This window comes from Populus trichocarpa, chromosome 1 (genome assembly GCF_000002775.5).
Source record: "Populus trichocarpa isolate Nisqually-1 chromosome 1, P.trichocarpa_v4.1, whole genome shotgun sequence".
Classification (NCBI taxonomy): domain Eukaryota; kingdom Viridiplantae; phylum Streptophyta; class Magnoliopsida; order Malpighiales; family Salicaceae; genus Populus; species Populus trichocarpa.
In genome coordinates, this window is record NC_037285.2 from 16,252,531 (window position 1) to 16,279,669 (window position 27,139).

Genomic DNA, 27,139 nt, shown 5'->3' on the forward strand with positions numbered 1-27,139 from the left:
TCCTGGGTCGACCCTCCGGGCCGACCGGGTCTGACCGGGCCAATTCCCAGCCTGTTTTTTGCTTGGACCCGGCCCGGCCACAGACCCGGGTCGCCTGGGTCACGGGTCGACCCGCCGGGCCGGGCCGGGTCGCCTGGGTCACGGGTCGACCCGCCGGGCCGGGCCGGGTCTTAAAACACTGGTGTCAATACTGAAAATATTTATAAAAAAAATATGTAAATTAATAAATCAAAATGATTTAAAAATATGAAAAGAATATTAATTCAAAATAAAAAAATAAAAATTCTCAAAAAATAGCAAAAATAAACACACTATAAACGAGATGCTCTCCTTTACATTCTTTTTATAATCTATAAAAATTCCCTTCTCTATTCATCAACTCCAAGTCTACAATTTGATTTTTGATATGTTTGGGTTAGGTTTTTTCATGATTGATGCGTATTCTTCTGGCTGGGTCATAGACAGAACAGACCATTTACTTTGAAATGAGGCATCCATGAAGATTATCTTCCTCAAGGAGGACGGACGGATGAATAACCTCGTGATCTCTATCTATTGATTGTATTAGTACCAGCTGCAGCTTCTTCGTTCTGGCATTTCCTTTGATGAATGAGATCCATTTTCTGATTACAAAACGTTTCCGGCAACTTATGAACTTGGTAAGCGAAAGTAATTTTAACACATCCATGGCAACACACCCCAATTCCTTGCTGTCAACTTTCCACATCTCTCAGTCTGGACAACCCAAAACCAGAAAGAGATTAACATTTGTGACAGTGACATAACATCCCTTCTGATTCATTCCTAATGGGAAAGGAACACTTCAGGGCAGGAAGAGCTTATTTGCAGTGCTTTACAGCACTAGCATTGACTGAATGCTGCTAGATCATAGGTTGGGATCTTGGGAGAAAGAAGAGCCCTTGTACACTTACTGCCTGATGATTGATTGTGCTTCATGTATTTTCGTTCAACAACAACATTAATCTCACTTCGAAACAATATACATGCAATCTTTCTTACATCTATCACTTTCGGCTCTTTCATACAGTATGCACACATTCATACAAATACACATTTATTACCACATATCTTAAACAAGGGAACAAGCCGAGAATGAAAGAGGGAAATTTCACTTGAATCGATTTCTCTCTTCAATAAAATGGAATTCATGCAAGCACAGCAACTCAAGATGCTGTATTCACAGAGTGATACCACAGAGCCATCACCGCCATAGTTCGCAGCATGGCAGAAGGACCTCAATCATAGGTGCATGTATTTTTCTTGAACTTGATAGGTTTAGAGCTGCTAGAATCAATGACCAAGGGGCAGGAAATTTGTCTTCGATGCTTTGTCCTGACCAGCTTTCCTACCACATTGCCTCGTGATTTAATATCAAATTTCAGTGTCAATGGAACTACAATACCAGTTTGTGAAACTGTTAGACTTGATCCAGCTCCATACAAAGGAACCTTATTTCCTTCCACAATCACTGATACAGTCCTGCGACTCTTTCTTGGCTGATAGTATTTCTTCAACTGCGGCATTAAAGGGAAATCAGTAACACTCATTATTGATTTTGATACCAATTAGAGACCAAGCTCTCTTATTGGAGGAATGCAAAGAGACATCATGCAATCACTTCAAACTTGCAACACAAAGCATAAGTTTCTTGACATAATTTCAAAACATTTTAAGTTCTATTGGCTTTGAAGGGTCTATTCCCGAATCCATCGAATCCTCACTGATTTGGATTAAATATTATTACATGGTAATGCAAAGGATTGTACCTGACCAGTTGCGATGGGGACCTCTGAGTATACAAGATTGATTGGTGTGGAGCTGACATGAATGCCAAATAGTGTAGCAGGGTTGTAAACACTCATCCTTAATGAACCATTCACTGTAAGCAGCTTTGTAGGAACACCAGAGGAGTCAGTACCTTCCCCAACATAAAAATTATTTACGACCAAGCTCTGCAAGAATCAGATTTTCCATTAGAAATGAACTTCAACAGAGAAACATGTTACCTCAAGAACCACATTGATTAGCTAGTGAGTGACACACACTAAACGGCTTAATTCATCCTGTAATGGAGATATGTTTGGGACCATCCAAGGCTAATTCATAGAAATATTATCGAGGCTTCAAATACAATGACTCCCTCTGACTAGCTGAACCACACTAATCACAAACTCTAAGAATCTTCCAAAGAAGACAGGAATATGATACAAAGAAATGGCTTTTAAAGGTTGATGATGAATCTCAGCAAGTACAAGCCCCAGATATAGATTTTAAATCCAATTAGGGTGGCACAATAACTCTGTGTTGGTCCTTTTGATCACAGAATTCAGCTGGTTGATTCAACTATTCAGCTGTATGTACAGGGAGTTTCAAGTCCTAGTTATTCAGAAAGATGGCCTTCCACAACATTTTTCATTGTCTGGACATAGTAACAACGAAAAAAAAAAGACAATGACCTGAACTAGAGCAGGGATAGATATCCTCACTAAGCAATCATGCAAAATATCCTCTCTAAGCAAACATATTTGACTGAGGCTTCTTTACATCAGATCAATTTTGTCTAAATGAAGACAATCTTGACATATATAGAAGATAGTGGATCCAAGGAACATGCATGGGTGTGGGCCTTTTGTCAAAAAACAATCAGCTTTAACTACATGCATTGTACTATTGACCATCTCCAGAGAATTAACCATTGGCTGCTAGTTTCCAAGTTCCTATACATCTCCACAGATTCTAGAAGTAGTTATGGATGAAAATACGACCAAGTGGAAAGCTACATGTATAAGGTCCCTATCATACACTTTCTGATTAAATACTAGACATCAGATTCTTCCTTTTCTTCTTCTTCTTCTTTATATCCTATCTTTATAACAATGCTTGAAATTGTACAGCAGTCACCATACATGTACTCGATCAGACAATTGAACTAGATCCATAGACAAATCAATGGTGCTTACAAACTCTAGACGGTCAATTGTATAATAAGAAATGAAAATGTTAAGCAAATAGTTAAAGTGAAGTCAAATTTTCTTTGTGGCATCTGTACCAAATTCCAACTATTTATTGTATTTATACTTTATCTGTTCCCTAGAGCTTTAAACAGCCCAATTATTTCAAAATGAATAACTTATTGCAACATTGATTCAACCTGATGAAATAAATGCTTGTATAACAGTTGCAGAAAAGGTACAGCAGCATTAATTTACAGTAATGTCCATTCTAATCCACTTTCAAAGTTCAATTTTCGGCGAGAAAATGTTTGTTCTAATGACTGTATTAAGCAGACCAAATAATCAGAGAAATGAAACTTAAAACTGGCATACCTTGACTGTAATCTCTGCTTTGTAAGGCCTGCTAGCACCCCATATAATCAAGCAAAAAACTGTAAACAAAAACACAAAACTTAACAGAGCAATCAAGGCCTGAAACCTTCTGGTAAACGCTTTATCCTCATCATCATAGTTCCCTTCTTCCATGATAACATTACACTCAGGCCACCCCTTATCATTCCACCCCTTATTATCATTTCTTTTCCTACTACCACTTTTTCTCCCTGAAGAGGACCTAAAGATCCCTGAAAACCTACTAGCCGACGAGTTCCTTGAGTGGCGACCATAAGAAGGGTGTGAAGGTGACTCCATTGGACTTGGTTGCATAGAAGACGACTTGTCTCCATCATGTGAGTCCCTTGAAGGGCTTTGTACGAAATATACAGGACGTTTTGGAGACCTTGAAGGTGAAGATGGAGCTAAACTAGTAATATCAGATTCAGATTTTGCGGAAAGCATTGTAAAACAACAGCGTCTTTCCTAGTTTTAGACACTATAAACAATGAAAGTAATGAGACAAGAGAGTTGAGCTTATATGTTTCCACTCGGAAACATTTCCAAATTTTGAGATAAGGACTTCAACAACCAATCCAAAAACCAGTACAACTGATTCAATACTACAGGAAACTGGAGATGTCTGTACCTTTTTAGTGAGAAACTAAGCAAAACAATAGCATATACTGATAGAAATGACCTGGTAGCTTGTGAAGAATCAAGAAATGGAAATTTGAGCAGGAACCCAGAACCTGGAATGATCACAGTAATCTAGACTCTTAATGGAAAACTCTTTTAAGACACAAAGTTCTTGAAACAAGCACTGGCGACACACACAAAAAAGATAGTAAGGGCACTAGAACTGTTTACGCTTTATAGCTATAGTGACAACACAGCCACAGGGTCACTTCTCTCTGTTATCTGTCTAGCTGTTTTTCTCTCAGTGCATGAGATGAAACTTGTGTTGGAGGTAGATACTTTCTTTTTATCAACAACCCAATGAGTAGTAGTAGGCTTTGCATGTTAAATTAGGCTTGGATTGGAGGAGCCTATGACAGAGCCTCAGGTTCGGCAAAGTGTCGGCAGGCTAACATGTTATTCTAATGCAATATTTGGTTGCCATGCCTTTTCCTTCCTTCTTTCTTTTATTGTGGTCTTGACTACGCACCTAATTTGATTCGTTTCTTGTTTGTGTCTTGTTCCAGCTCAAGGCCTTTGGTGGATTTTAAATATTTTTTTATGGTTACTGGCCTGAGTATGTTTTTTCAAATATTCTTAATTTACTCTGATTTATTATATATTTTGGTTTTGTTTTTTGTTTTTGCTGTTAATATATATATAGTAGTGGATAAATCTTATTTTATGTTTTGTGTGCTCTAGATTGAAATGGACAATTTGATTTATTTTGTGTTTGTTGGATACTAAACGAGATTCGGCTAACCCTAGATTGTTTTGAAAAATAGAGGAAAGATTAATTTGACATGATTCGGAACTACAACCTGGTTAGCCCGAGATAAAACACTGTTAAAAAATTCATTGATTTTTTTTATATATTTTTTAGTCAAAACGAGGTTGCTTTGATTTTTTTCTTCAATTTAGATCAACCCGGGTTAACCCTCTCAAGTTGTGACTCGAACCTTATCTTAGGTCGATACTCAAATCGGATTTTAAAACTATAATATTAACTATTTATATTCTTATATTGACCCGGGTCAATAGTCAACTCGACTTGTAACTTGAATCTAGTCCCGGATCAACCCTCAAGTTGAGTTTTAAAACTAAAATAATAACTATTTTTACCTTTATATTAACCTAGCTTAACAATCAAATTGATCCATGACGGGTATTAAGTCGATCCTTGAGTTGAGTTGTATGGTATGAATTATCGGACTAGTACCACTGCAATTTTTTTGAACTATTTTTGCATTGATGAAAACATAAATACAGTGCTTCACCAAAAAAAAAAAAATAGTTAGAACAAACACTGAGTAAATATAATAATTTTGTTTTGATATTTTTTTATTTTTTATCTGTTTAGAGTTTATCATGGATCCAATACTAATAAAATTTAATAAAAACCTTGGAATCTTAATTCAAGGCATGCTTGATTATGTGGAATGCCCTACCATGTATTATATACCTTCTAGAAGATTAGTCACAGCGGTTGTGTTATTTCATTTCCCATCTCTTTCATAAACAGGGTGTCTTTCCCTTGTATTAATTTATTCATTTGTTTATGGTTCTCTATTCAAACTCTATGTAAATCATCATAGTTTTTAAACTCGCTCTGATTCAAGGTTTGGATTTCAGGTTTTGACCAGGTTATCCGGGTCAATTTTATTTTTTAAAAAAATCAAAATGACGTTGTTTTAGTAAAAAAAACAAAACAAAAATCAACTAGTTGCAACCGGGTTTTTAATCGGGTCATCCTGGATTTTAACTTTCTCTATTTTTTCTAAAACTCGGCCCGGTTCCAGTCCTGGGTCGACCCGCTAGGCCAGGCCGAATTTCAAAACTATGTAAATTACCTACAGCCCTGTATCATTTTTGTGAAAGCAGTGATTTTAAAAAAATAAAAAATGCAATTGGTAATGGTGACTGAAAAAATAAAAAATTAAACTCAAATACAAATACAAACTCTAAGCAATATTCTAATCATAAACATAACCTTAAATCTAAAAAATAAACTAAACACTAGCACTAATCGATCGCTAACCTTAATTAATTAATAACCCTAAAAACAAACACTAATTAATGACCTCCTAATAAATACAAGCAATTAGTTTCTTCTAAACTTGTTTGCTTGCGTGTTTAAATTTCTTGACAGGAAAGCAAGTTCACCCTTCAAACTCAACCATGAAGATAAGCACCTTGAGACTTGTCAAAAACAGTGAGAACAAGTTGGAGAGAACAAAATAGTGAGGTTGGAGATGATTGGTACCCAATAACTCTGTAAATGATTATGAATATTTGAGATGCTTAAACAAATCTCAAAGATGTTTAGTGCATGGTCGACCGGACCCATGATTGGTATCGAGTTGATTATTGAATCGAGTTTTAAAATTATAATAATAACCACTTTCATTGTTACGTTAACCCGAGAGTCAATGATCCTAACTCTTTTTGGGCTCAGTTCAACTCTTTTAGACTTGGTTTGACCACCGGTTAAACTGAGCCTAACATGGAGGTTGTTTTTACTAAGTCAAACTGAACGTAACTGAGCCCATGTTAGGTTGGGTTCGGCTATTTTTAGGTTCGGTTGGACTCTTTTAAGCTCAATTCAATTGGATTTTTTCATCCTTTCCTTCACTTTCTTCCCTTTCTTTTTTCTTTTTCTATCTAGTTTATTATTCATGTCACCTATTTGTAATTTATAATGAGCTACTCCTTATTAATTTTTCAATTACTATCTTTATATTTTTTCTGATAAAACAAACACATCCTTCGAACACAACACTAACTTAACCATTAAAATGTTATTTTATAGATAACACCCACATCTCTAGCTCAATATCATCCCCGAATTGAGCCCCCATCCACACGAAGTTTTTATGAGCTTCATGAACACCCCTGCGGTATAGCATCCAATCAAAGATAATGTAAATAAAATGATATTGAAATGATCCCAGAAACACTCTTGTACCCATCTTAGGAATCACAGAGTCGAAGATTGCTGCTCGTACGACTATCAAAATAACCCACGAGCCTGCCATTGGCCCATAGACTCTTGGGGATTCAAACGGCTAAAAAGCGACTGGTTATTGACATTTTACCTTGTTTTGAGCTTCCATGAGAATTTTAGCAAAGTCTTTGTAGGAAAAAACTCAACTATACCTCGCCGTATCTCAGTCACAGACATATCAGAAGTCACTGATTGCCGACAGGAAAAAAAAAAAAAAACATTTCAAGATGTTTCACTACAGGTGTACTTCAGCTATCCTTTTATCTCTGAAGCATCAATTATTATTATTATTATTATTATTATTTTTATTAATTGTTACAAAAATCCCTGCAGTTGTCGTTACTAAAGTCTGAGGCACCTTTGCTAGGCACTGCTGATCAAAGACCAATCAAGTCACCATGGGCTAGCCTAAAGCAATCACTGCCAAATAGTGATGATAATAAAGAGACGACGACGACGTTAGTGGGGACCCCTAGAGGTGCTGAGCGGTGACCATTAGCTAGTCCAAGAAGAGACGATCGAATATGAGAAATAAATAATGACGTGGATCATGTTACGTCGCGTATTTGTTTTATTTTTTTACTTAACGTTTGGGGTTATAGTCTTAATATAATATAATAAATTGAATTAAACAATAAAAAAATAGCTAATAATAATAAATAGATCAAAATAAAAAAAATACGATAACAATAGCTTGAAAAAAAAAATTGAAATTACAAAATTGAATAAAATGAATAAAAAAAAACTTGGTCTAAGTCAATCTGAAATAGCGTAATAACATATAACCTGGGTAATAAGAGGCGAGTCATCTCAGGTTAACCCTCAAAACTTGCTGTCTAAGTCATAAGAATAAGATAACTTGATAGAATATAAACCAAAGAAAATCATAAAGCTAATTTTTTTTAAAAAAATTAATATTGAATGATAAAATAAAAAAATAACTCAAAAAAAAAATGTCAACTCGTGTCAACTATTCAAACCCATAATCCGAGTCATTAAAACAGAAGCACTATATATGAAAAATTCACGAAACTTAATCCTAAATAAATCAAACATTAAATGATGAAATTGAAAAACAAAAATCTATTATACAAAAGGATAAAAAAACAAAACAAAATAAAATAACAATTAAAAAATTACAAATCAAATTCAAATAAAAATTAAATTAAAGAGTGTTATGCTGTATTTTAACCGTTCAATAACTAATAATAATAATAATAATAATAATAATAATAATAAAACCCTGTTATCTCTATTATTCAAGCTAAATGTTTCTGTTACGAGGAGTAAAGTAAAATCGTAACTTGACTATTACAATTCACAGTGCTCTTGATTCCTAGAGCTACAGAAATTTGTTTTCTAGATTTCACTATTTTTAAGTATATTTTTTTTGTTTTTTTTTTATAACCCAGAGTATTCGAATCAATTTACGCATATTACAATTAATTTTTGAACTCATTAAACACTCTACAAGCCTAATAAATAGGTAAAGCACTATAAAAAAAACATGCAAAAAAAAATCAAACCCAGATGAAGAAGATGGAACAAGTCCCTTTATGCTAAGTGAATGAGAAGGACAAAAAAAGAAAGTGCGAGACAAGTTGCTAAAAGTCTAAAAAGTAAAATCCACTACCGCGCCCGCGTGCTGTGGATGGGACATTATTAAAATACTATGTTGGGCCACTTACTGGTTATGTTGAACCTCTGTAGATTGAGCTTTGATGAATTTATGATTTCTTGTTGATTTTTATGCATGAAAATCTGTGCTGTCCATCTTCATCACTTGAACTTTCTTCTGCCTTTTATAATTGAACCCAATATTGTGTATGAAAATAATTTAATAATATAATTAATGGAATGATAATGACTTTAATTCAATGGTGTTTTCAATATAGTCAGAAGAAATCATTGTTTTTTTTCCTCTTTTAAGGAAGTATATTGATTTATTAGAAGTGATGTATAATATCTTTAAATTTAATATAATTATTTAAATTATTTATAAAAATAATCACTTTTAATTTTTTTCATTAACACCTTCATCGATCATCCTCATTTCACTATCTCATCAGAGTCGTCACCACAATTACAACAACAACCACCATCATCCAAACATCATTCATTAACCACCACCTAACTATCTTCTCATAATCAATGCTTTTGTTACAAAAACCTCCATCACTTAAATATCATCAAATTAAAAAGAAAATTCATCATTTTATATATGTTTATTCATAGTTAAAATTGGAATTGAAACAAATTTTCAAAAAAAAATGGTAGGCTTTAATCTCTTTTTTAATAAAAATAGGTTATTATTTAGAAAACAAACCTAACTAAACACAAAAGCTAGAAGAGATTAGTTTTTGACTATGCACCAAGACACAATTCATTATGGACTGGAACACTGAAATGACCATTTTATCATTCTCAAATAAGATCAGTTGACTAGCTATTGGGAGTAAAATAGTTTTTCTATAAGGTTCATTTGTCATTATTATATTGATTGGGGGGAGTAAATCAGTCCTTAAATACACTTAAAAATAAGAGAACTAAAGTTGCGATCAAGAGGCTTTTTGGTATGTTAATGCTATGATTGCACAGTGAAATGATTACGTTACCCTTAAAAGAAAAAAAAAACAAAATTGAAATTCAAGGGCTTTTTTTGTATTTTCATCATAGTTTTTTTTAGTTATAATCAATTTAAATGAGAGACAATTTCATCTTTTAACTAATATAAATATACTTAAAAAATAAAAGTGGTTGGCGCATGCAGTGAGTTGGAGCCGCCCACGCTTTTTGGACGGCGTGTGTGGCATCTTCTAGAGATCAAACGTCACCTTTCGTGATGGCGTTGAAAACATTGCGTTATCCTCTTCATGGTGGTCAGGTACGTGTGCACGACGTAGCAGCGGTTGGTCTCTGGTGGATTTCTTTTCTTTTCCTCCCTCTTTTCTCTCTCCTCACCTTAGATTTCATGCCAGCCCTTTCAAAAATTAAATGTGTCATGTCAGTTTGTATTTGTATCGATTTTAATCCTTATTCTTTTGATTGTTATTTGTTTTATTTTTAATTCTTTTTCAAGTTGATTTTTTTTCAATTTAATCCATCAACATTTAATTTTTGTGTTAAATTTGGTCCTTATATTTTTTATTGCTATTGTTTTTATCATTTCTTGATTATTTTTTTTCAATTTCATCCATCAACATTTTATTTCATTTAAGTTTTTATCCAATTTGGTCCTCATTCTTTTGATTGCTATTTTTTTGTATCCTTTTCTTGATTGATTTTATTTTTCAATTTAGTCCCCCATTGTTTTCTTTTATTTAGTTTTTATACCATATTTTATCCTTATTATTTTGATTGCTATTTCTTTTGTGGTTTTAATTTTAAATGATTAGAAATTTTGCTTCGTGATTTTTTTGTGTTTGCCTTCTATGGCGTAATCTCGATCCAATAACTTGAGTCACAAATTTTAAAAATTAACCTAATTTAACTTCAGTTGTTTTAAGTTCTTTTTTTAAATTTTTTTTTTCTTTTCAATTTTATCATTTGACATTAGGTTATTAGGTCTTGAACTTCATGATTTTTTATGCTTTTTTTTTTGTGGGGTTATCCCGATCTCATATATTAGGTCGCAAGTTAGTCTAGTTAACCTAGGTTGACTTGAGTTTTTTTTTAAAATTGATTTTTTTTATTTTTTTATTTCATTATTTAGTTTGCTTGAGAGTTAACCTCTATTATTTTATTCAATTTCTTTGTGTGGAGTTATCTCAATCTCATGATTGGGCTACAAATTTGGCATGCTGACTCGAGTCAAATATTTTTGTCCTTTTTAAAATTGATTTTTTTTAGTTCATCCTTCAACATTTGTTATAATGGTAAGTGATCTTTATATTTCTTTCATTTTTTTTTTATAATGTTATTCTCATTCAATTTTAATCTATTCGATTGTGTGTTAGAAAATGCTCTTTCAGCTGATTCATTTGTGGTGTGATTGGCAGGAGTTTGACCTGAGATATGGAGGGGGATGGCCATGTGTGGTGGGTTCAAATTTTTCTTGTTTTTTTCACTAATTCTAAAGGGACTTTTATCTAGTTAACATTGGAGACCCTCAATTTCCTAATCTTCGAAGGAGCTTCTTCTCCCTGATTGATTAAGTCTCTGCATTTGATTGCCAAGAAAGTTCCATAGAGGCAAGTGGAAGGGAGGAAAATAGGTACTTCAGAATAGTAGAAGTGAAAAAGAACAAAAAAGAGGCCACAGGGCAGTTGCACTGATCTTTTCATGTAAATATGACAGCTAGTGATCATGATGTTCACCATTATCATTGCGCTTTCACATTTTTCCTCGTCTTTTATGGTTTTTTCCCCATGATTTTGTGAACTAGTTCTAGTTAGCAAACAACCAATGGTTGCGACTTGCCAATCTCCTTGGAGGTACTGGGTGATTCCTGGAGACTGCCAATTGGGCTACTAACTTCATTAAATTTCGTAGCTAACAACCAATATGAGCTCAAATGGACTTTTCAATATGCTAGAAAATCATGGACAGAGCTTCTAGCGATGTAGACATGACAAAAATCTGGAGAATCGAAGGAAATCTACATGAGCACCTGACTCAAGCCTTGTCTTTGGCATAACCATCATATAACTGGAGTCAACAGGGACTTTTTGCTAAAGTGTGCCTTCAAGTTTGAAATGACAAGGTCTGCCATTGCGTCGCTGGTTTCTACAGTGTCAGATCCCACATGAGGCTGGAGGACAACATTGCCAAGACCGAGCAATTCTTCAGGTACATCAGGCTCATTTTCATACACATCAAGCCCTGCGCCACCTAGCCGACCTTCAAGCAATGCAGACACAAGCTCAGTTTCATCCACGTGAGCACCCCGTCCAATGTTTATTAGAATGCCCTTTGGACCCAGAGCATCAATGACTTCGCGATTGATAATATGGCGGGTTTCCTCTGTCAAAGCACAAGCCACGATGAGGATTTGGCAACTGGTGGCCAAGTCAATAATGTTCGAGTAGAATTTGTAGTTTGCAAATGGTTTTTGTGACCTGGAGAAGTAACTTATGGAGCAACCAAAAGCTTCAGCTCTCTTCGCAATAGCTGTACCAATTCTGCCCAACCCAACGATGCCAACTGATTTACCACTAAACTGAAAGGGAAAGGAAATATATCAACGAACAAAATTCAAACTCCATATAAAACTACAAGGGGAGGACAGTCAATTCAGCTTCCAATTTGTCCACTCAAGCATTTTGAATTTCTGCAGTGTTCATGGCATGGAGTTTATCCAACTCCTTCCATAATGTCAGCTCTCTACTAGCAGGGCACAAAGAATTCGTGATGTATATAGTTTCTCCCAGTCAATTGTAACCAAAAAATGATTCTCGTAACGAATCGTGGTCCTTTCTGGACATAACCTCCTAGTTATCATTCTATACCAGGATTCAAATCAAGAGAGACAGCAAGTGACTTCAAACAAAACATGAGATCTGTAATGCTAGACGTACAAACGTAAAGGAAACTAATCTTGTAAGTTACGAATGATACAATCTACAGAATTCCTCAAGCTATACGAGATTTTCATATCTAACAAGCCTGTACCTTCCATTCACCAATTATCAATCCAAGAATCCAAAGACAGCAATCCACATCACACAAAATCAATATTAAAATGCTGATAAATAACCAAAAAAAAGAAGAAGAGAGAGAGAGGGAGAGAGAGCTTAGTCGACCTTTGTTGCCAATCCAAAATCAGCATCCTTCCACTTGCCAATCCTGACGTAAGCATCAGAAGCACAAATCCCCCTCAAAACCCCCAATATCAACCCAATTGCTAAGTCAGCAACATCATCAGTCAAAACATCAGGGGTATTAGCAACTCTAATCCCTTTCTCTTCACACTTTCTCAAATCAATTTTATCCAATCCTACACTGTAACTGGCAACAATTTCCAAACTTGGCAATGACGCAATTAGTTCCACATCTGCACCAATCTCAGTGTTACCCACTACTGCTCTGATTGTGTTTCCTTGATGGGTTTTCAAGAATTCAGTTATTGAGGAGTTGCAGTGCCATAGTTTGAAGAGATTGAAGTGGGTTTCTAGCTGTTGTTCTAGGTATTTGTGCATCGGACAAGTCATTAGGACTCCAATGGACTTCATTTTTATGCCTGAGATTTTTTCAAGGTTAGGGTTCTTCTCCTTTTCTGTTTGTTGGGTTGTGTGGTGGTTCGTTTCCATTTTGAAAGTCAGTTAACATGGTTGGGGACCTCCTCAAACGACATGTCAAATCTGTGCAAAACCAGAACGATACAGTTAACATTGTATGCTACGTTTTGGAGAGACTAGGGCAATAGAGAAATACTTTAGTTTTTCAATCACAATATCATGTTCTTTTGTTCTCGTATTTCTATAATCCATGAATTTGGTTCCAAATTCATAATTTTGAAATTACATTTCTTTGTTCAGAATCAATTTTCTAAATAATTTTTTATTCTAGTAAAAAAGTATTTTTTTATAGATTTTCTTTAACATCATAAATATGTATAAAAAAGATTAAATTTGTAGCTAGAAATTATTATATCTTGACTTATTCAATAAACAGAAAGCTTTAAGGAGCATAGTGAGAAGTTGTTGAGAAGTTGTTGATGTTCATTTAACATAAAGAAGAAGGAAGATACATTATTTAGAGATTAAATAATAGTTGACTTTACATTTTATTTTTATAGTCAAAAGATAATGACACGAGTTTGAAATTTTTATTTAGAAAATCCTGAAATTTTACAATTACAATAAAAATTAAAATGTATTGTTATGTTACTGTTCATTCTATTGTGGATACTGACCCATTAGCATTGTGGATTCTCGCATATTGTATTTATTTTCTTTCTTTCTTTCTTTCTTTCCCCTATTCTCTTATGCCTAGACGACATGGCTACCACAGTATTTCTCCTTCTTTTCCTCTCTTTCTCAGCAATGATAGAGCAATATTGCCTTTTTTCTTTTTCTTCTCTCCCTTTGCCTACCTATCTTCTCCACATTAGTGACACAACTATTGACCTATGAGTCATACATTAATATTTATAATATCTTCTATTTTGATGATAACAATTAAACATAAAATAAATTAATAATATGCTTGAATAAAATGAAGTTTAAGCATGTTTTATATGAAAATCACATCAACAAGCATATGGAATTGAATGAAGAAATTCATCAACAAGTCTAAGATGCAAAACAAATGAAGACTTCACTATTAATGATTCAACAAGTCTAAGATGCAAAACAAATGAAGACTTCACTATTAATGATTCATTTTAGAGCTTATTATTAAATATTTATATTTTACTCAATAGAAAACTAAAATGAACTCACATGCTTCGCATTGCATGTATAAATATGATTGATTACACTTAATCAGTTTAAGTTTCACCAAGTTTGAAACTTCAAAACTAGTTTTTAAGTTGAACCAAACGACCGTTTGGGCATACCAAGTGATAAACACCTAAGAATTTTGCAGGAACTGGTCGACCGAATGATATGGTCATTTGAATCGATCGACTGCTTTAGATGTTAGAGGCATTCTAACAACTATAAGCACTTAGTTTCTTTTGGAAACATATATATAACTCTCTTTTATGCAAAATTAAAGAGAGATTTGAACATGCATTATATAGAAGTTATTCCAAAAGAAAAACAAACTAGAAATCACCAATCCTAACATGCTTTAAGTTGTGTAAAATTAAATCTTTATATTCTAACACAAAAGTATAAGATCTCACAATCATTACACTTACACACATTCAATCATACTAAATGCTATTGAGTGAACTATAGAGATTATAGTTTTCAATTATATAATCTACTATTTGAGAGAGTGAATCTTGTTGCAAACAAATCATAATTATAAACACCTGGGAGTTTGGATTAACTCTTGTCATTAGTGAGGTATTGTCACAAAAAAAATTATTGAAGAGGGGAAATCTTTAAATGATGTAATTGCTTGATGTGGATTCATCAAGGTCATTGTATCTTTTACTTGGATTAGTAAAAGAGAATAATATTCAAGCGCAGTTAGTACTTGAGATGTTGATGTAGGCTTGCCGAACCACATTAAAAACTGAGTTTGCAATCTCTCTTTCCTTATCTCTTTACTTTAAGTACTTTAATTATATTATTGGTTATTGTGTTATATATGCTTAGTGTGATTATTTGTATTATTTGACATAATTAGTGGAACACCTAATTCATCTCCTCGTAAGTGTTGTTTTTTCCTTAATCTTAGAACAACAATTGGTATTAAAACTTAGTTCTCATATATACAAGTTAGGTTAGAATTGAGTAGAATGGAAACCATTAGCTATATTGTTCAAAATGAAGAAGCATCTACCTCTAGGCCATCCTTTTTTTATGGCAATGATTATGTCTATTGAAAAGTTATGATGAGTATATATCTTCAATCTATTGATTATGATATATAACCATCTATTAAAAATGAGCTTCACAAGCCTACTAAGATTGAAAATGATATGCTTGCACGAGATTAAATTTAAATAGGTTTTATATGAAGATTACATCAACAGGCATATGGAATTGAATGAAGAAATCCATCAACAAGTCCAAGATGCAAGCAAATGAAAACTTAGTTATTAAAGATTCATTTTAGAGCTTAATGTTAAATCTTTATAGCTTACTCAATAACAAACTAAAATGAACTCACACTATTCACATTGCATGCATAAATAAGATTGATATATATATTTAATCAGTTCAAGTTTCACTAGGTTTGAAACTACCAAAATTAATTTTTAAGCTAAACCGGTCCACCGTTTGGGCATATCAAGTGAACCGGTTGATCGTTGTTCATCTATGATGAACACGTGAGAATTTTACAGGAATCAATCGACCAAATGATATGGTCATTTGAATCGATCGACCGCTTTAGGTGTAAGAAGCATTCTAACAACTATAAACAACTAGTTTCTTTTGGAAACATATATATAACTCTCTTCTATGCAAAATTAAAAAGAGATTATGATACATGATATAGAAGCTACTTCAAAATGCAAAATAACTAGAAATCATCAATCCTAACATACTCAAAGTTTTGCAAAATTAAATCCTTTTATTTTAACACAAAAATATAAAATCTCACACTCATTACACTTACACATCTTCAATCATCCTAAGTGCTATTGAGTGAGCTATAAAGATTATAGTTTTCAATTATATAATCTACTCTTTGAAGGAGTGAATCTTATTGTAAACAAATCATAATTGTAAACACCTGATAGTTTGAATAAACTCATGGCATTTGTGAGGTATTGTCACCAAGAGAAAAATCTTAAAGAGGTGACATCTTTAAGTTGTGTAATTGCTTGATATGGATTCATCAAGGGCATTGTATCTTTCACTTGTATTAGTAAAAGAGTACAATACTCAAGTACATTTGATACTTGAGGTGTGAGTGTAGGCTTGTCGAACCATGTTAAAAACCGAGTTTGCAATCTCTTTTTCCTTATCTCTTTACTTTAAACATTTTAATTATATTGTTGGTTATTTTGTTATATGTGTATAATGTGATTATTTGTATTATTTAACATAATTAGTGGAACACCTAATTCACCTCTCCTTAGGTGTTGTTGTTGTCTTATTCCTGGAACAACAACAACCTCTCTCTCTTTTCATCTTGATCGATGGGTTTTGCATATAGGGATCACTTGATTTTTAGGTTGTTTAGTTGTTTCTGATTTGATGTTGGCTTTTTTTTCCCAATCGATCCTTATCCTTTCATTTTCAATTATAAAAAATTTTCAAAGATGGGATTTTTTTTTCCAGTAGCCACCATTGCGTTTTCTCTACATATTCCTTGTCACAATTTTTATTTGTTGACAATGATGGATTTTTTGTTTTTACATATTTTTATGTTTGGTTTTTAATAGCTGCTATGATTTAGTCTATGTGTTTGGCTTTGTTAAAGGTTGTAGGTTCGTATTGCTTGACAAGTATTGTTTTTTTTTGTTTTGTCTATATTAAGGTTTGTGCTTGCTTGGGAGTTCGTTATAAAGAAAGCTAAATGGCATGCGGACACAGATTATTGTGGATTACGACAGTGAAATTTACTTGGGTATGATGTTTAATTAAGAGGACTATGAGGGGCATTTTAGTATTGTCATGTTGTCTTTTCTATTGTTTATTCAAAAAGCTGTTGGCGCATGTTTCACACATCCTAACGAATGGGCGGCGTTCGCACCATTAAGGTGGTGCATGAGACGCCTCCCGGTGGCCAAATCTGACCATTTGCCATCTAGATAAATGTGCAGGCGTGCTCTCTTCCATATGATGCGGCACGTGTAAACATCATGGTTGGATTGTTGTTGATGATCAATTATTTATGTTTTTTCTTTTTTTTGTCTCTTTTGAAAACCAAAGTGCATATTTTTCGTCCGTTTGTTTGTTATTTGCTTGGGTCTGGCATGACTGCCAGACCCAAGAGCTTATAAAAAAATTAATTAGGATTTATGTCTAGGATACTTCAAGGATAATTTAAATATATATTTTTTTTAAATAAAACAATTTATAAAAAAATTAATTAGGATTTCTATTTAGGATACTTCAATGATAATTTTTTTATATAAACAATAAAAAAAATTTATAAAAAAAATATTTAGGATACTTCAAGGATATTTTAAATGTTTTTTTTTATAAAAAAACAAAATTTTAAAAAACAATTAATTCGGATTTCTGTTTAGGATACTTAAAGGATAATGTAATTTTGTTTTTATAAAAAAATAGAAATAATTTATAAAAAAATTATTTAGGATACTTCAATGATCGTTTAAATGTTTTTTTTTATAAAAAAAATAAAAACAATTTATAAAAAAATTAATTAGGATTTCTGTTTAGCATACTTCAATGGTAGTTTAATTGTTTTTTTATAAAAAATAAAAAAAATTATAAAAAAAATTAATTAAGATTTATGTTTAGGACACTTCAAGGATAGTTTAAATGTTTTTTTATAAAAAATAAAAAAAACATTATAAAAAATTAATTAGGCTAGACCACTAGATCCAAGTTTGTTGGTTTTGACATGACCGCTAGACTTAAGTGACTTAAAACATTTTCTATACTCTCATTTTTTTATATTTTTTTTTAAAATGATATTGATTCATCGTAGAACATATGTCACTACACTAGTTACTACTAAGTGAGTTGGTAAACTTTTTTTTTTCTTTATCGTTAATGGGCTATCTAAGGCTAAATATCTGAATTTTGATTTATAGTTATCCTTTTGAGGTTCAAAGTGGTTTTTTTTGTCATCCGTTTTAGTTCTAGTAAGATTTTATTTTTTGTTTTTTTATTGATTGGTTGCCTTCTTTAGCTTTTTTTTTTTCCCTATTTTTTAAAGTTTGCTTCATGATTTATTTTCTTCTTCTATTGACTGTACATTACATGTCTGTTTTGGTTCTTGATGTAGAGGATATTTTTTTTTGTTTTTTTTCTATTGGTTTATGATCTTTTAGAACCAAACATTTGGTTTTGTGTCACTGGGAAGGTTTTGAGTTTTTTAAGCATGCTAATGGCTGATTTGGGAGCTTTCTCGTGATTAGATTGTGTAGGTTTTAGCAGTTGTTTAATGTCTTCATAGGATTTGTTTTCATTAGAGATTTTGATGAGATAAATGAGGTGACGTTTGAGCAAAGATGGTTCGCATGGCTGATCTATGTGTTATTGATGGGTCTATAGTTAATAGAATCTCTGAGATTCAAAGTGAAACAATAAAAAATAAAGTATTTAATGAGTTTTATAAGGCAAGTGATTTCTCATGAAATTGCAGTGTTGACTATTATGCATTGAATGTTTTTTGTGATAAAACTTTGTCAAATATCCATTACTTCTTGGAACTTGTGGCTCGAGAAGTTTCAAAAAAAAAAAAAAAACTAGGGCAACACCAAGAAGATGGATTTGTTTTTGCAATCCATAACTAAGTAAGATCATAATGAAGTGGGACTTGAACAAATGATTGGGTCCTAAACACTACAAAACTAGGGTTGATATATTATAGTCTACAGGTTGTCTTGTACTCGTTTTCGATATCTGGTGATATTTAAACTAGGGTTTCACTTATGCATTTTTATAGCCACATGTCTCAATCTTACATGCACTCAAGTCTTTCAATTTACATTACTGGAAAGCTAAATCTGACCACATTATTTTTGCACAAATTATATATATCTTGACAAATAAGTACGAGTTCTTGTAGTTTTCTTATCATAATAAGAACCTTTAATCTGGGTGTGGATGGAAGTAAAAGGAATAAACATGATCAAGGTTGCAACATCCCTAAAAGAAAATACTGGATATATTATCAATCCTGAATGTACAAGTTATTTCCTGCCTATCATTTCTTTGATCTATTTTTGCTTAATCTAATTGCACAACTATGAAGGAAGTAATTTAAGCTTGCTAATGACTGATATGAGAGGTCTTCCTATGATTGGATTGTGTAAAATAGACATATGGACCATCATTCCCATGTCGGCATGTAATTCATCACGAAGAACTCAATATTGCTTATTTTGTTAGCAATAAATTATATGGTATGCTTCGTTTACTAGGCTGATGATGCACTCATACATTGACTTTTTCTTCTTTTTCTTTTTTTATTACATGCTTGGTTTGTGTTTTTTTTTATAGATTTGATCGAAGCACTTATAGTTTTTTTTCCTGAAATATTGCATGATTGTTTTATAGATGGTTCCCTTGGTTTACGTGAAGAAGGAATAAAAGAGCACAAATCAATACAAGGAATAAGCTGAGCCTATACATCAATATTTTACGTTGTTGTTACGGTGGCTGAAGGCTATGATAGGTGGTGCTTTTTGTGTTGCATGGTTTTTTCTCTTCTTTAAATGGTTGTTGGTAAAGCAAACGATGGTTGTTGTCTTTGACTTTGCTAAATGCTTTGTGGTTGAGTTGTGTGAAGTTTGTTTAGGGTCTGGCATGCTGGTTTTGGCTAGGTTAATTGTTACATTAAGATGAGAATTGGTGTAATTATTTTTGCTGTGGTATTGCTAAGCTTTCAAGTTCTATTATTTGTTGTGTTTACTTTGTTCTGTCTTGGCTTATTATTTCATTAATTATATTGTTTTTATACAATCTTATCTTGGCTCTCTTCCTTCCCTATAATTGCTTTTATAACTTAAATAACTTGATTCCTTTAAGGTGACTATTGACACTAATTGAAAAACAATGTAGGATATTAAAAAAAAAAAGGCTAAAGAAGCAGCAGGCTATTTAGAGAATAACATATAACATGGACACTTTGTAAGAAGAGAATATGTACCTGGCTTGTTTAATGAAAACAACAAATGCTATTTAGAGAATAACATACGGAAAGAATAAGTGGAAGAAAAAGAACAACTAGTGTTAAAAAAAGTAAGCAAAAGAAGAAAGGAGGCCAAAAACCTAATAAAGGGCAGAAAATGACCATATGAGAGGGTTGAAAAAAGTGTTGCCAAAAACAAAAATAGCAAGAAAGCACGTAAAGGTGTCCCTTCTTCACGCGAAGGGAATTAGAGAAGTGAAGAATAAAATAAAAGTAAGAGCAAAACAATAAAGATAGAAGAAAAAAGTGGCACAATAATAACGTAAAAAGTAATAATATTATCAAATAGAAAGCAAGGTTAGAAAAGACAGAAAGAAAAAGCAACATGGAAACCCTAGTTGAGAGGTTGGATCCATTGTTAGCACAACTTTCCTAAAAAGTAAGACGAAAGACATATAACTCAAAGGAGCAACCTAAAAGAACATAATTCTAAACAAAATTGATTAAATACAACCAGAAAATCAAAGAATAATAAAAGCTTAGTGTGAAGCTAGAGTATATGAAAAACAAATAGTGAACACTCTAGTATAATATGACTGGCTATAAGGGCATCTTTAGAAAAAAAACTAAAAGAAAAAAACAACTTTTTTTTTGCTTTCATCCTTCATTTTTATAGTTATAATAGGAGAGCTATATTGAAGAGCCAAAATAATGTTTACAAGTTGAAGAGTTATTCCTACATATTGGTTAAAAGAATTAAAAGTTTGTTTAATATATTTTTATGCAAAAAAGAGGTTTTGATTGGAGTTATATTAGTTAGTTACTATTAATAAATAGTTGTATCAATATTAAATATATTAAAATACAATTGACTTTATTAAATGGTTTTTTCCATTGGAGTGCATATATGAAAAATGCTATATTTATACTATTTAAAAAGTCATATTAGCAATTTGGCTCTTCTAAATAGCTTCTTTTATTGGAGATGCTCTAACAAATTCAAAAGAAAAGGTGTAATAAATGTTATGAACGAGGACAAAATCAAATAGATAAAGAGGGGAAATGCAACATATACACATCAAGCATAAACAACAGTAGGTCATTAAATGAAATAATCACCTATAAAACTAAAAGACAAAAGTATTGAAAACCTCGATTCTTGTTCTTGGAAAACACATCACATAAATAAAACATCCTTCCAATATAAAACTACATAATAGCCTTACAACTTTTAATGGGTTAGAGAAGTAAAAACCTTTGAGGTATGAAATTAAAATGTTTTTCCCTTAAACAAATAAAATTATCAGATTATTATTCTCTAAATTATAACCTAATCAAATGTGGAGGGAGCATGCTATTATGCAGTAGAAAAGATGAAGCAAATATAAAAACACCATTTCCAACACAAAGCTAAACAAACAGAAGCCAAACAACTTTTTATGAGCCATACGATTTAAAACCTTCTAGTTTTAAAATAAAAAAGTACACTTTTTCTTCCACAAACAAAACTCTCAAACCATTATTCCCTAAACAATAACCCAATATGATATGGAGGGAGCTTGCTATCATGAAGTTCAAGGCAAGTTGCATTTTATCTTTAGAAAGAACATCATGTGCCTTATGTTATTTTCATGTAAAAAAAATAAAAAAATGAAAGAATGGAATTAATAATCTAGTAAGTATCATGGGATTCATATCAAATCCCAAGGAAGTTATGTTTCCTAAAAAACAAAAACATGATTAATAGGTTTAAGGGGCAATTTTCTATCAATTCCAAAAAATGGATTTTTAAAAGGACCTAACTAGAAAAACAAAACTTGTAGAAAAAAACAATGTGGACAAACATTCATAATAACATACTCGGCCACAAAATAACAAATAACAAAGCAACAAAAATGTAAATTCTCTTGATAAATAACATATTATATGAACATAAAACATGAGGCGTGGAAGGAAAAATTTGTGAAAGAAAGACAAGGAACAATTTTAAAAAAATAAATCAAGTACCCTGCTTTTTCTAAAGTGAATTACAAAGCCTAAAAGTAGAGTAAAGAAACAAAGGAGACTAAGTTGAATCACACTTCCTAATGAAAGAACAAAAGAAAATACTGAAGCAAAGAGATGAATTAAAAGAAAAGAAAATGAAAGCAAATATGCAAAAGAGCAAAAACAAGCAACTTTGAACATGGAAAAAACATGTCCCATAAGCTTCTCCACTAATGTTAATGATTGCATATAAGTGTTGAAAAAGGATTCATAATTTCCAATGACAACTATAAAACTAAAAAACAACATACGTATAGTTGAGTAGAAAAAAAAATTATATAAAAGAATAAAAATAAGAACTAAATAGACCAAAAATAATGTAATTGAACTTATATGGTTAAAACATGATTTTGAATTACCTAAATTCAATTATAAGAGGTTTTAATTGACAAAGAAGAATATAGTTAGACACAATCTCATTGTGAGAGGACCAATAATATAATATGCAGTCATATAAAATCTAATGGAAAACACATTCCAAAACTATAGGAGATGATAAAGATGATGACCATTATGATGTGCATTTAATGCACAATGATGGTTGACAAATCAATATATTTTAAAATTTTATTTTTAGCCTAAGTCCATATTTAAATTCCCAAAAACAGGGTGATAACATAATGATAGAAGAGTGAGGCTTACATCCATACCTAACATCTCTACGCTTGTTAGAATGCCAGACCCAAATGACATAGGTCTAGTTTGCTTTCAGGCCCAAAATCATAGTTTTAAAACTCGGCCTGACCTGACGGGTCGACCTGGGGCTGGAACTGGGTCGGGTTTAAGAAAACATAGAGGAAGTCAAAACCTGGGGTGACTCGGCGACCCGGTCAAAAACTCGGTTGCAACCCGTTGAATTTTGTTTTTTTTTACTAAAACGACGTCATTTTATTTTTTTTAAAATCAGAATTGACCCGGGCGACCCGGTGACCTAGTCAAAACCCGGAACCAAGGCCTTGGGCTGGGTCGACCATCGGGCCGAGTTTAAAAACTTTGCCTAAAATTATTTGGTTTAGCTACATACTGAGCCTAAGTATACATGGGTCTAGTGAGTTTCCAGATTCAACATATTTGGGTTTAGCTACGCGTTGAGCCCAAGTACACATGAGTCTGGTGAGCTTTTAGCCTCAACATCCACCAAACCCTTTCAGAGGGTGTTCACGTCGTCATGATACTCATGCACATAGAGAATATTCTCAGCGCCTATTTGGCTACTATGGGATGAAGACTAGCCATTGATACCTCCGCTCCTTACTAGAAACCTCAAGCTCCACAGAACATTGTAGACATAAAAGTGGAAAGCAGACTATAAGGGAGTGTATGCATGATGATGTCTACATCCCTGGTCAGATATGAGATTCTTTCTTATCAAGATGGGTGTTGCATACTCATATTCCCAAGGATTACATCTCCACTAAGATGACATTAGACAACTATAATAGTTTTACTGACTTAAAGGAACACATACAAAACCTATACAGCATCCTTAAATTGGTCATCTATGATAGCAATGTCATATGTAAGATCTTCCTCACAACCTTCAAGGGATCAATACGTGTATGGTATAATAATTTGAAGTCAAGCTCTATTACAAACTTTGGTGACCTTTATACTAAGTTAGTGACACAATTTAGTATAAGCATCCCAGCTAAAAAAAGCTTCACGAAACTCTTTAGGGTTACTTGATAAGTCCACGCTAGCATACTTAAAGAGCTTTAATGAGGAAATGTTCAAGGTCAAGGAATTAATCAAATAAGTGGCTTTTAAAGCCTTGATAAGTGGGGTAAAAAAGAGAGCTTTATGGATACTAAAAAAAGTTGAAAGTGAAACAGGCCATTGAGAACCATATACAAGTGAAAGAGGTAAGTGTGCTGTGTTATGGGCCTCCTTGTTTCTCTAAAGAGAGTCTCTATAAAGGTCTTTAAAGTGGGAACACTCTTCTAGGAGGGATAGTAACACTAGGAAAAGTCTAAAGAAGCTAGCCAGAGAATACATGACATACCCTGAAATGCACACTACTCCTTTGAATTCCACCCTTACATAAGTCTTTATTGTCATTAAGGGTAAAGAAGTTTTTCAATACTCTCCACTTATAAGGTCACCACCTAATACTCACACGTTTAAGAAGTATTGTCTGTTCTATAAGGATAAAAGATATAAGATAGAAAAGTGTTATGTTTTCAAAAAAGAAATAGAAAGGTTGATATATAAAAGTTATCTCTGTTAGTTTGTGAATATGGATTCCTATCTTGGGTAAAGTAAGGAAGAACCTGACCACTTAGAGCCGTCTTAAGCTAAGGGCTAACAAAATGCCCTCAGAATAAGCAAGTTATATTTATCAATTATGCTTTATAAAATTAAGATTGCCCTCGATTAACAAAAAACTCCAAGTACAAATGAACATTATTCAAAGCCCATTTCTCAAACATACATAAGAAATATATAAAAAATATTTCTTAAATATTTTAAAAGGCTTTATTTATAGTTTTGTTCAAGGCTCTCATTCACCTTAAGCTGACTTTACAACCAATCTATATAAGCACTACCTGAAATCAATGTGATCTTGGGTTGCTTCTCAATAGAGGGTGATTCTAGCATGTGGAAAAGAACGTATGGGAAACAGGTTATTGCAATTGGTTTTCTTCAAAACCCATGGCATGACCCATCATTTTCACTCTAGTAAATGGAGAGAGAGAGTAACCTTCCCACATGAGGATGCGTTGGTCATCTCCACAATTCTTTCCAACCATCAAGTTCATTGAGTGTTAGTGGAAAATGGCAATGTGGTCAATATTCTTTCTAGTGAAGTGATGGCACGAATAGGGAAACCCCCTTAAGATTAGCTTTGCTAAAAACTCATCTTATTGGGATAGAAGACTCGAATGTTCCAGTGAAGGGTCCTTGGAAATCCTAGTTATTATTTGCACTCCTCCTAAGTGTGTCTCCTTTCAGGAAACTTTCATGGCCATTGACATGACATTGGCTTACAACACTATTATAGGTAAACATCTCCTACATCAAATCAATGTTGTAATCAACATCAAGAACTTAGCACTAGAGTTCCTTACTCAGAAATGAGTGGGCATAATAAAATGAAATTAGGTGACCTTAAGGCAATGTGCCTCTACCTGCTTGAAAGGCAAAAAGGCCTTAGCACTAGACCAACAAAGGTTCTTGAAAGAAATGATGGAGGTGAAAACTAAAGCTAATGAAGAGTTGAGGGATGTACCTCTAGGAGAAAATAAAGAAGTGGTCATAAGAGTAACTTCTACCCTGACACCAATACAATAGCAATTACTAACGGAGCTTCTCCATATCCAAATATCCAACTTTATAATGAGCAGTACCTCTGATATATCAGTAATCAATCCTAAAATAGCTACTCATTAATTAAAGGTTAACATAATTGTTCATCTGGCCATAAAAAAAGAAGAAGAAATTTTAGGGGTGAAAGATAAAGCAACAGCACAAGAGGTGGATAAAATCCTAGATGCTGGCTTTATTAGAGAAGTGATGTACCCTACTAGGCTAGCAAATATGGTAATGGTTAAGAAAAGCAAAGGTAAATGGTAAATGTGTGTGGACTTTACAGATTTGAACAAAGCTTACCCAAAATATAATTATCCTCTCCCTAAGATTGATCAATTGGTTGACTCCACTACAAGTTTTAAGTGCCTAAGCTCTTTGGATGCCAATTCAGGATATCATTAAATCCTCATAGACCTAAATGATTAGGAAAAAACAACTTTCATAACTAAAAAAGGAATATCTTGTTATAGAGGCTTAAGAATGTTGAGGCCACTTACTAGAGAATGGTAAATAAAGTATTCAAGAATTAAGTTGGGAGGATTATAGAGAGATATATTGATGACATGCTAGTAAAGAGAATAATCTTTGAGGAAAATCTAATAGACATAGAAGAGGTCTTTTCCATTCTTAGCCATCATTAAATGAAACTTAATCTTTTCAAGTGTGTTTTTGCCATCAAATAAAGAGATTTTTTTGGTTTCCTAGTAAATAGAAAGGGAATTAAGCCTAACCTGGAAAAGGTTTAACATTCTAGACATGACTTCTCATCAATCCTTAAAAGAGGCTCAACACCTCATAGGGAGATTAATTGCTCTCAATCTATTCATAACTTGCCTTAAGAAGTGTACTCCACCATTGTTCAAAACTTTAAGGAACATATCTAATTTTGAGTGGACACCAAATTGTTAGAAGGCTTTTATGAAGCTCAAAGTTCATTTTCATATCATAAGGTATTGTCTCAACTTAAGGAGAATGAAAGCCTTTTCCTTAATCTGGGTGTGGGTGTGGCGGACTTAACAATTAGTGTCGTACTAGTAAAATAGGAAAAAAAATACAATGCCTAATTTATTACTCTAACCAAACTCTCTATGATGTTGTAAAGAGATATTTGAAAGTAGAAAACGTGGCCCTTGCTCTAGTGAGTGCTTCTAGAAAGCTAAAACCATACTTCTAACCTCACCAAGTCATAATGTTTTTTTACTAGCCTCTACAATAGATCCTCCACAAGTTAGAGATGTTTGAATGTTTAGTAAAATGGGTCATTGAATTGAAAGAGTTTGGACTTTAATACAAACCTAGACTAGCTATAAAGGGATAGGCCTTGACAAAATTAATTGTTGAATTATAAACCTCGAGATAAATAAAATAATAAATAGATAATAAAGTCATTGAAATTATAGTGTAATGGTATGACAAAAAT

The 27,139-nt window shown here is 32.9% G+C and overlaps 2 protein-coding genes across 2 annotated transcripts; both read right to left on the bottom strand.

Annotated features, from left to right (window-relative positions):
- Positions 1 to 960: 960 nt before the first annotated feature.
- Positions 961 to 4,329, bottom strand: LOC7475069 (uncharacterized). The gene is made up of 3 exons (XM_024602062.2): positions 3,348 to 4,329; positions 1,788 to 1,973; positions 961 to 1,535 (listed from the first exon to the last, which is right to left on the bottom strand). The coding sequence occupies exons 1-3, from the start codon at positions 3,810 to 3,812 to the stop codon at positions 1,257 to 1,259; spliced, it is 930 nt and encodes a 309-aa protein (XP_024457830.1). The 5' UTR covers positions 3,813 to 4,329; the 3' UTR covers positions 961 to 1,256.
- A 7,144-nt stretch (positions 4,330 to 11,473) lies between these two features.
- Positions 11,474 to 13,391, bottom strand: LOC7475070 (glyoxylate/hydroxypyruvate/pyruvate reductase 2KGR). The gene is made up of 2 exons (XM_002299676.4): positions 12,771 to 13,391; positions 11,474 to 12,187 (listed from the first exon to the last, which is right to left on the bottom strand). The coding sequence occupies exons 1-2, from the start codon at positions 13,275 to 13,277 to the stop codon at positions 11,669 to 11,671; spliced, it is 1,026 nt and encodes a 341-aa protein (XP_002299712.3). The 5' UTR covers positions 13,278 to 13,391; the 3' UTR covers positions 11,474 to 11,668.
- Between the last annotated feature and the right edge of the window lie 13,748 nt (positions 13,392 to 27,139).

Coding starts and splice junctions, on each gene's coding strand:
- LOC7475070 (XM_002299676.4), bottom strand. CDS start 13,277: ATGGAAACGAACCACCACACAACCCAACAAACAGAAAAGGAGAAGAAC. Junction 12,188..12,770: donor ATTTTGGATTGGCAACAAAG/GTCGACTAAGCT, acceptor TTTCCCTTTCAG/TTTAGTGGTAAATCAGTTGG.
- LOC7475069 (XM_024602062.2), bottom strand. CDS start 3,812: ATGCTTTCCGCAAAATCTGAATCTGATATTACTAGTTTAGCTCCATCT. Junction 1,974..3,347: donor AAGCAGAGATTACAGTCAAG/GTATGCCAGTTT, acceptor TGATTCTTGCAG/AGCTTGGTCGTAAATAATTT. Junction 1,536..1,787: donor TCCCCATCGCAACTGGTCAG/GTACAATCCTTT, acceptor TTAATGCCGCAG/TTGAAGAAATACTATCAGCC.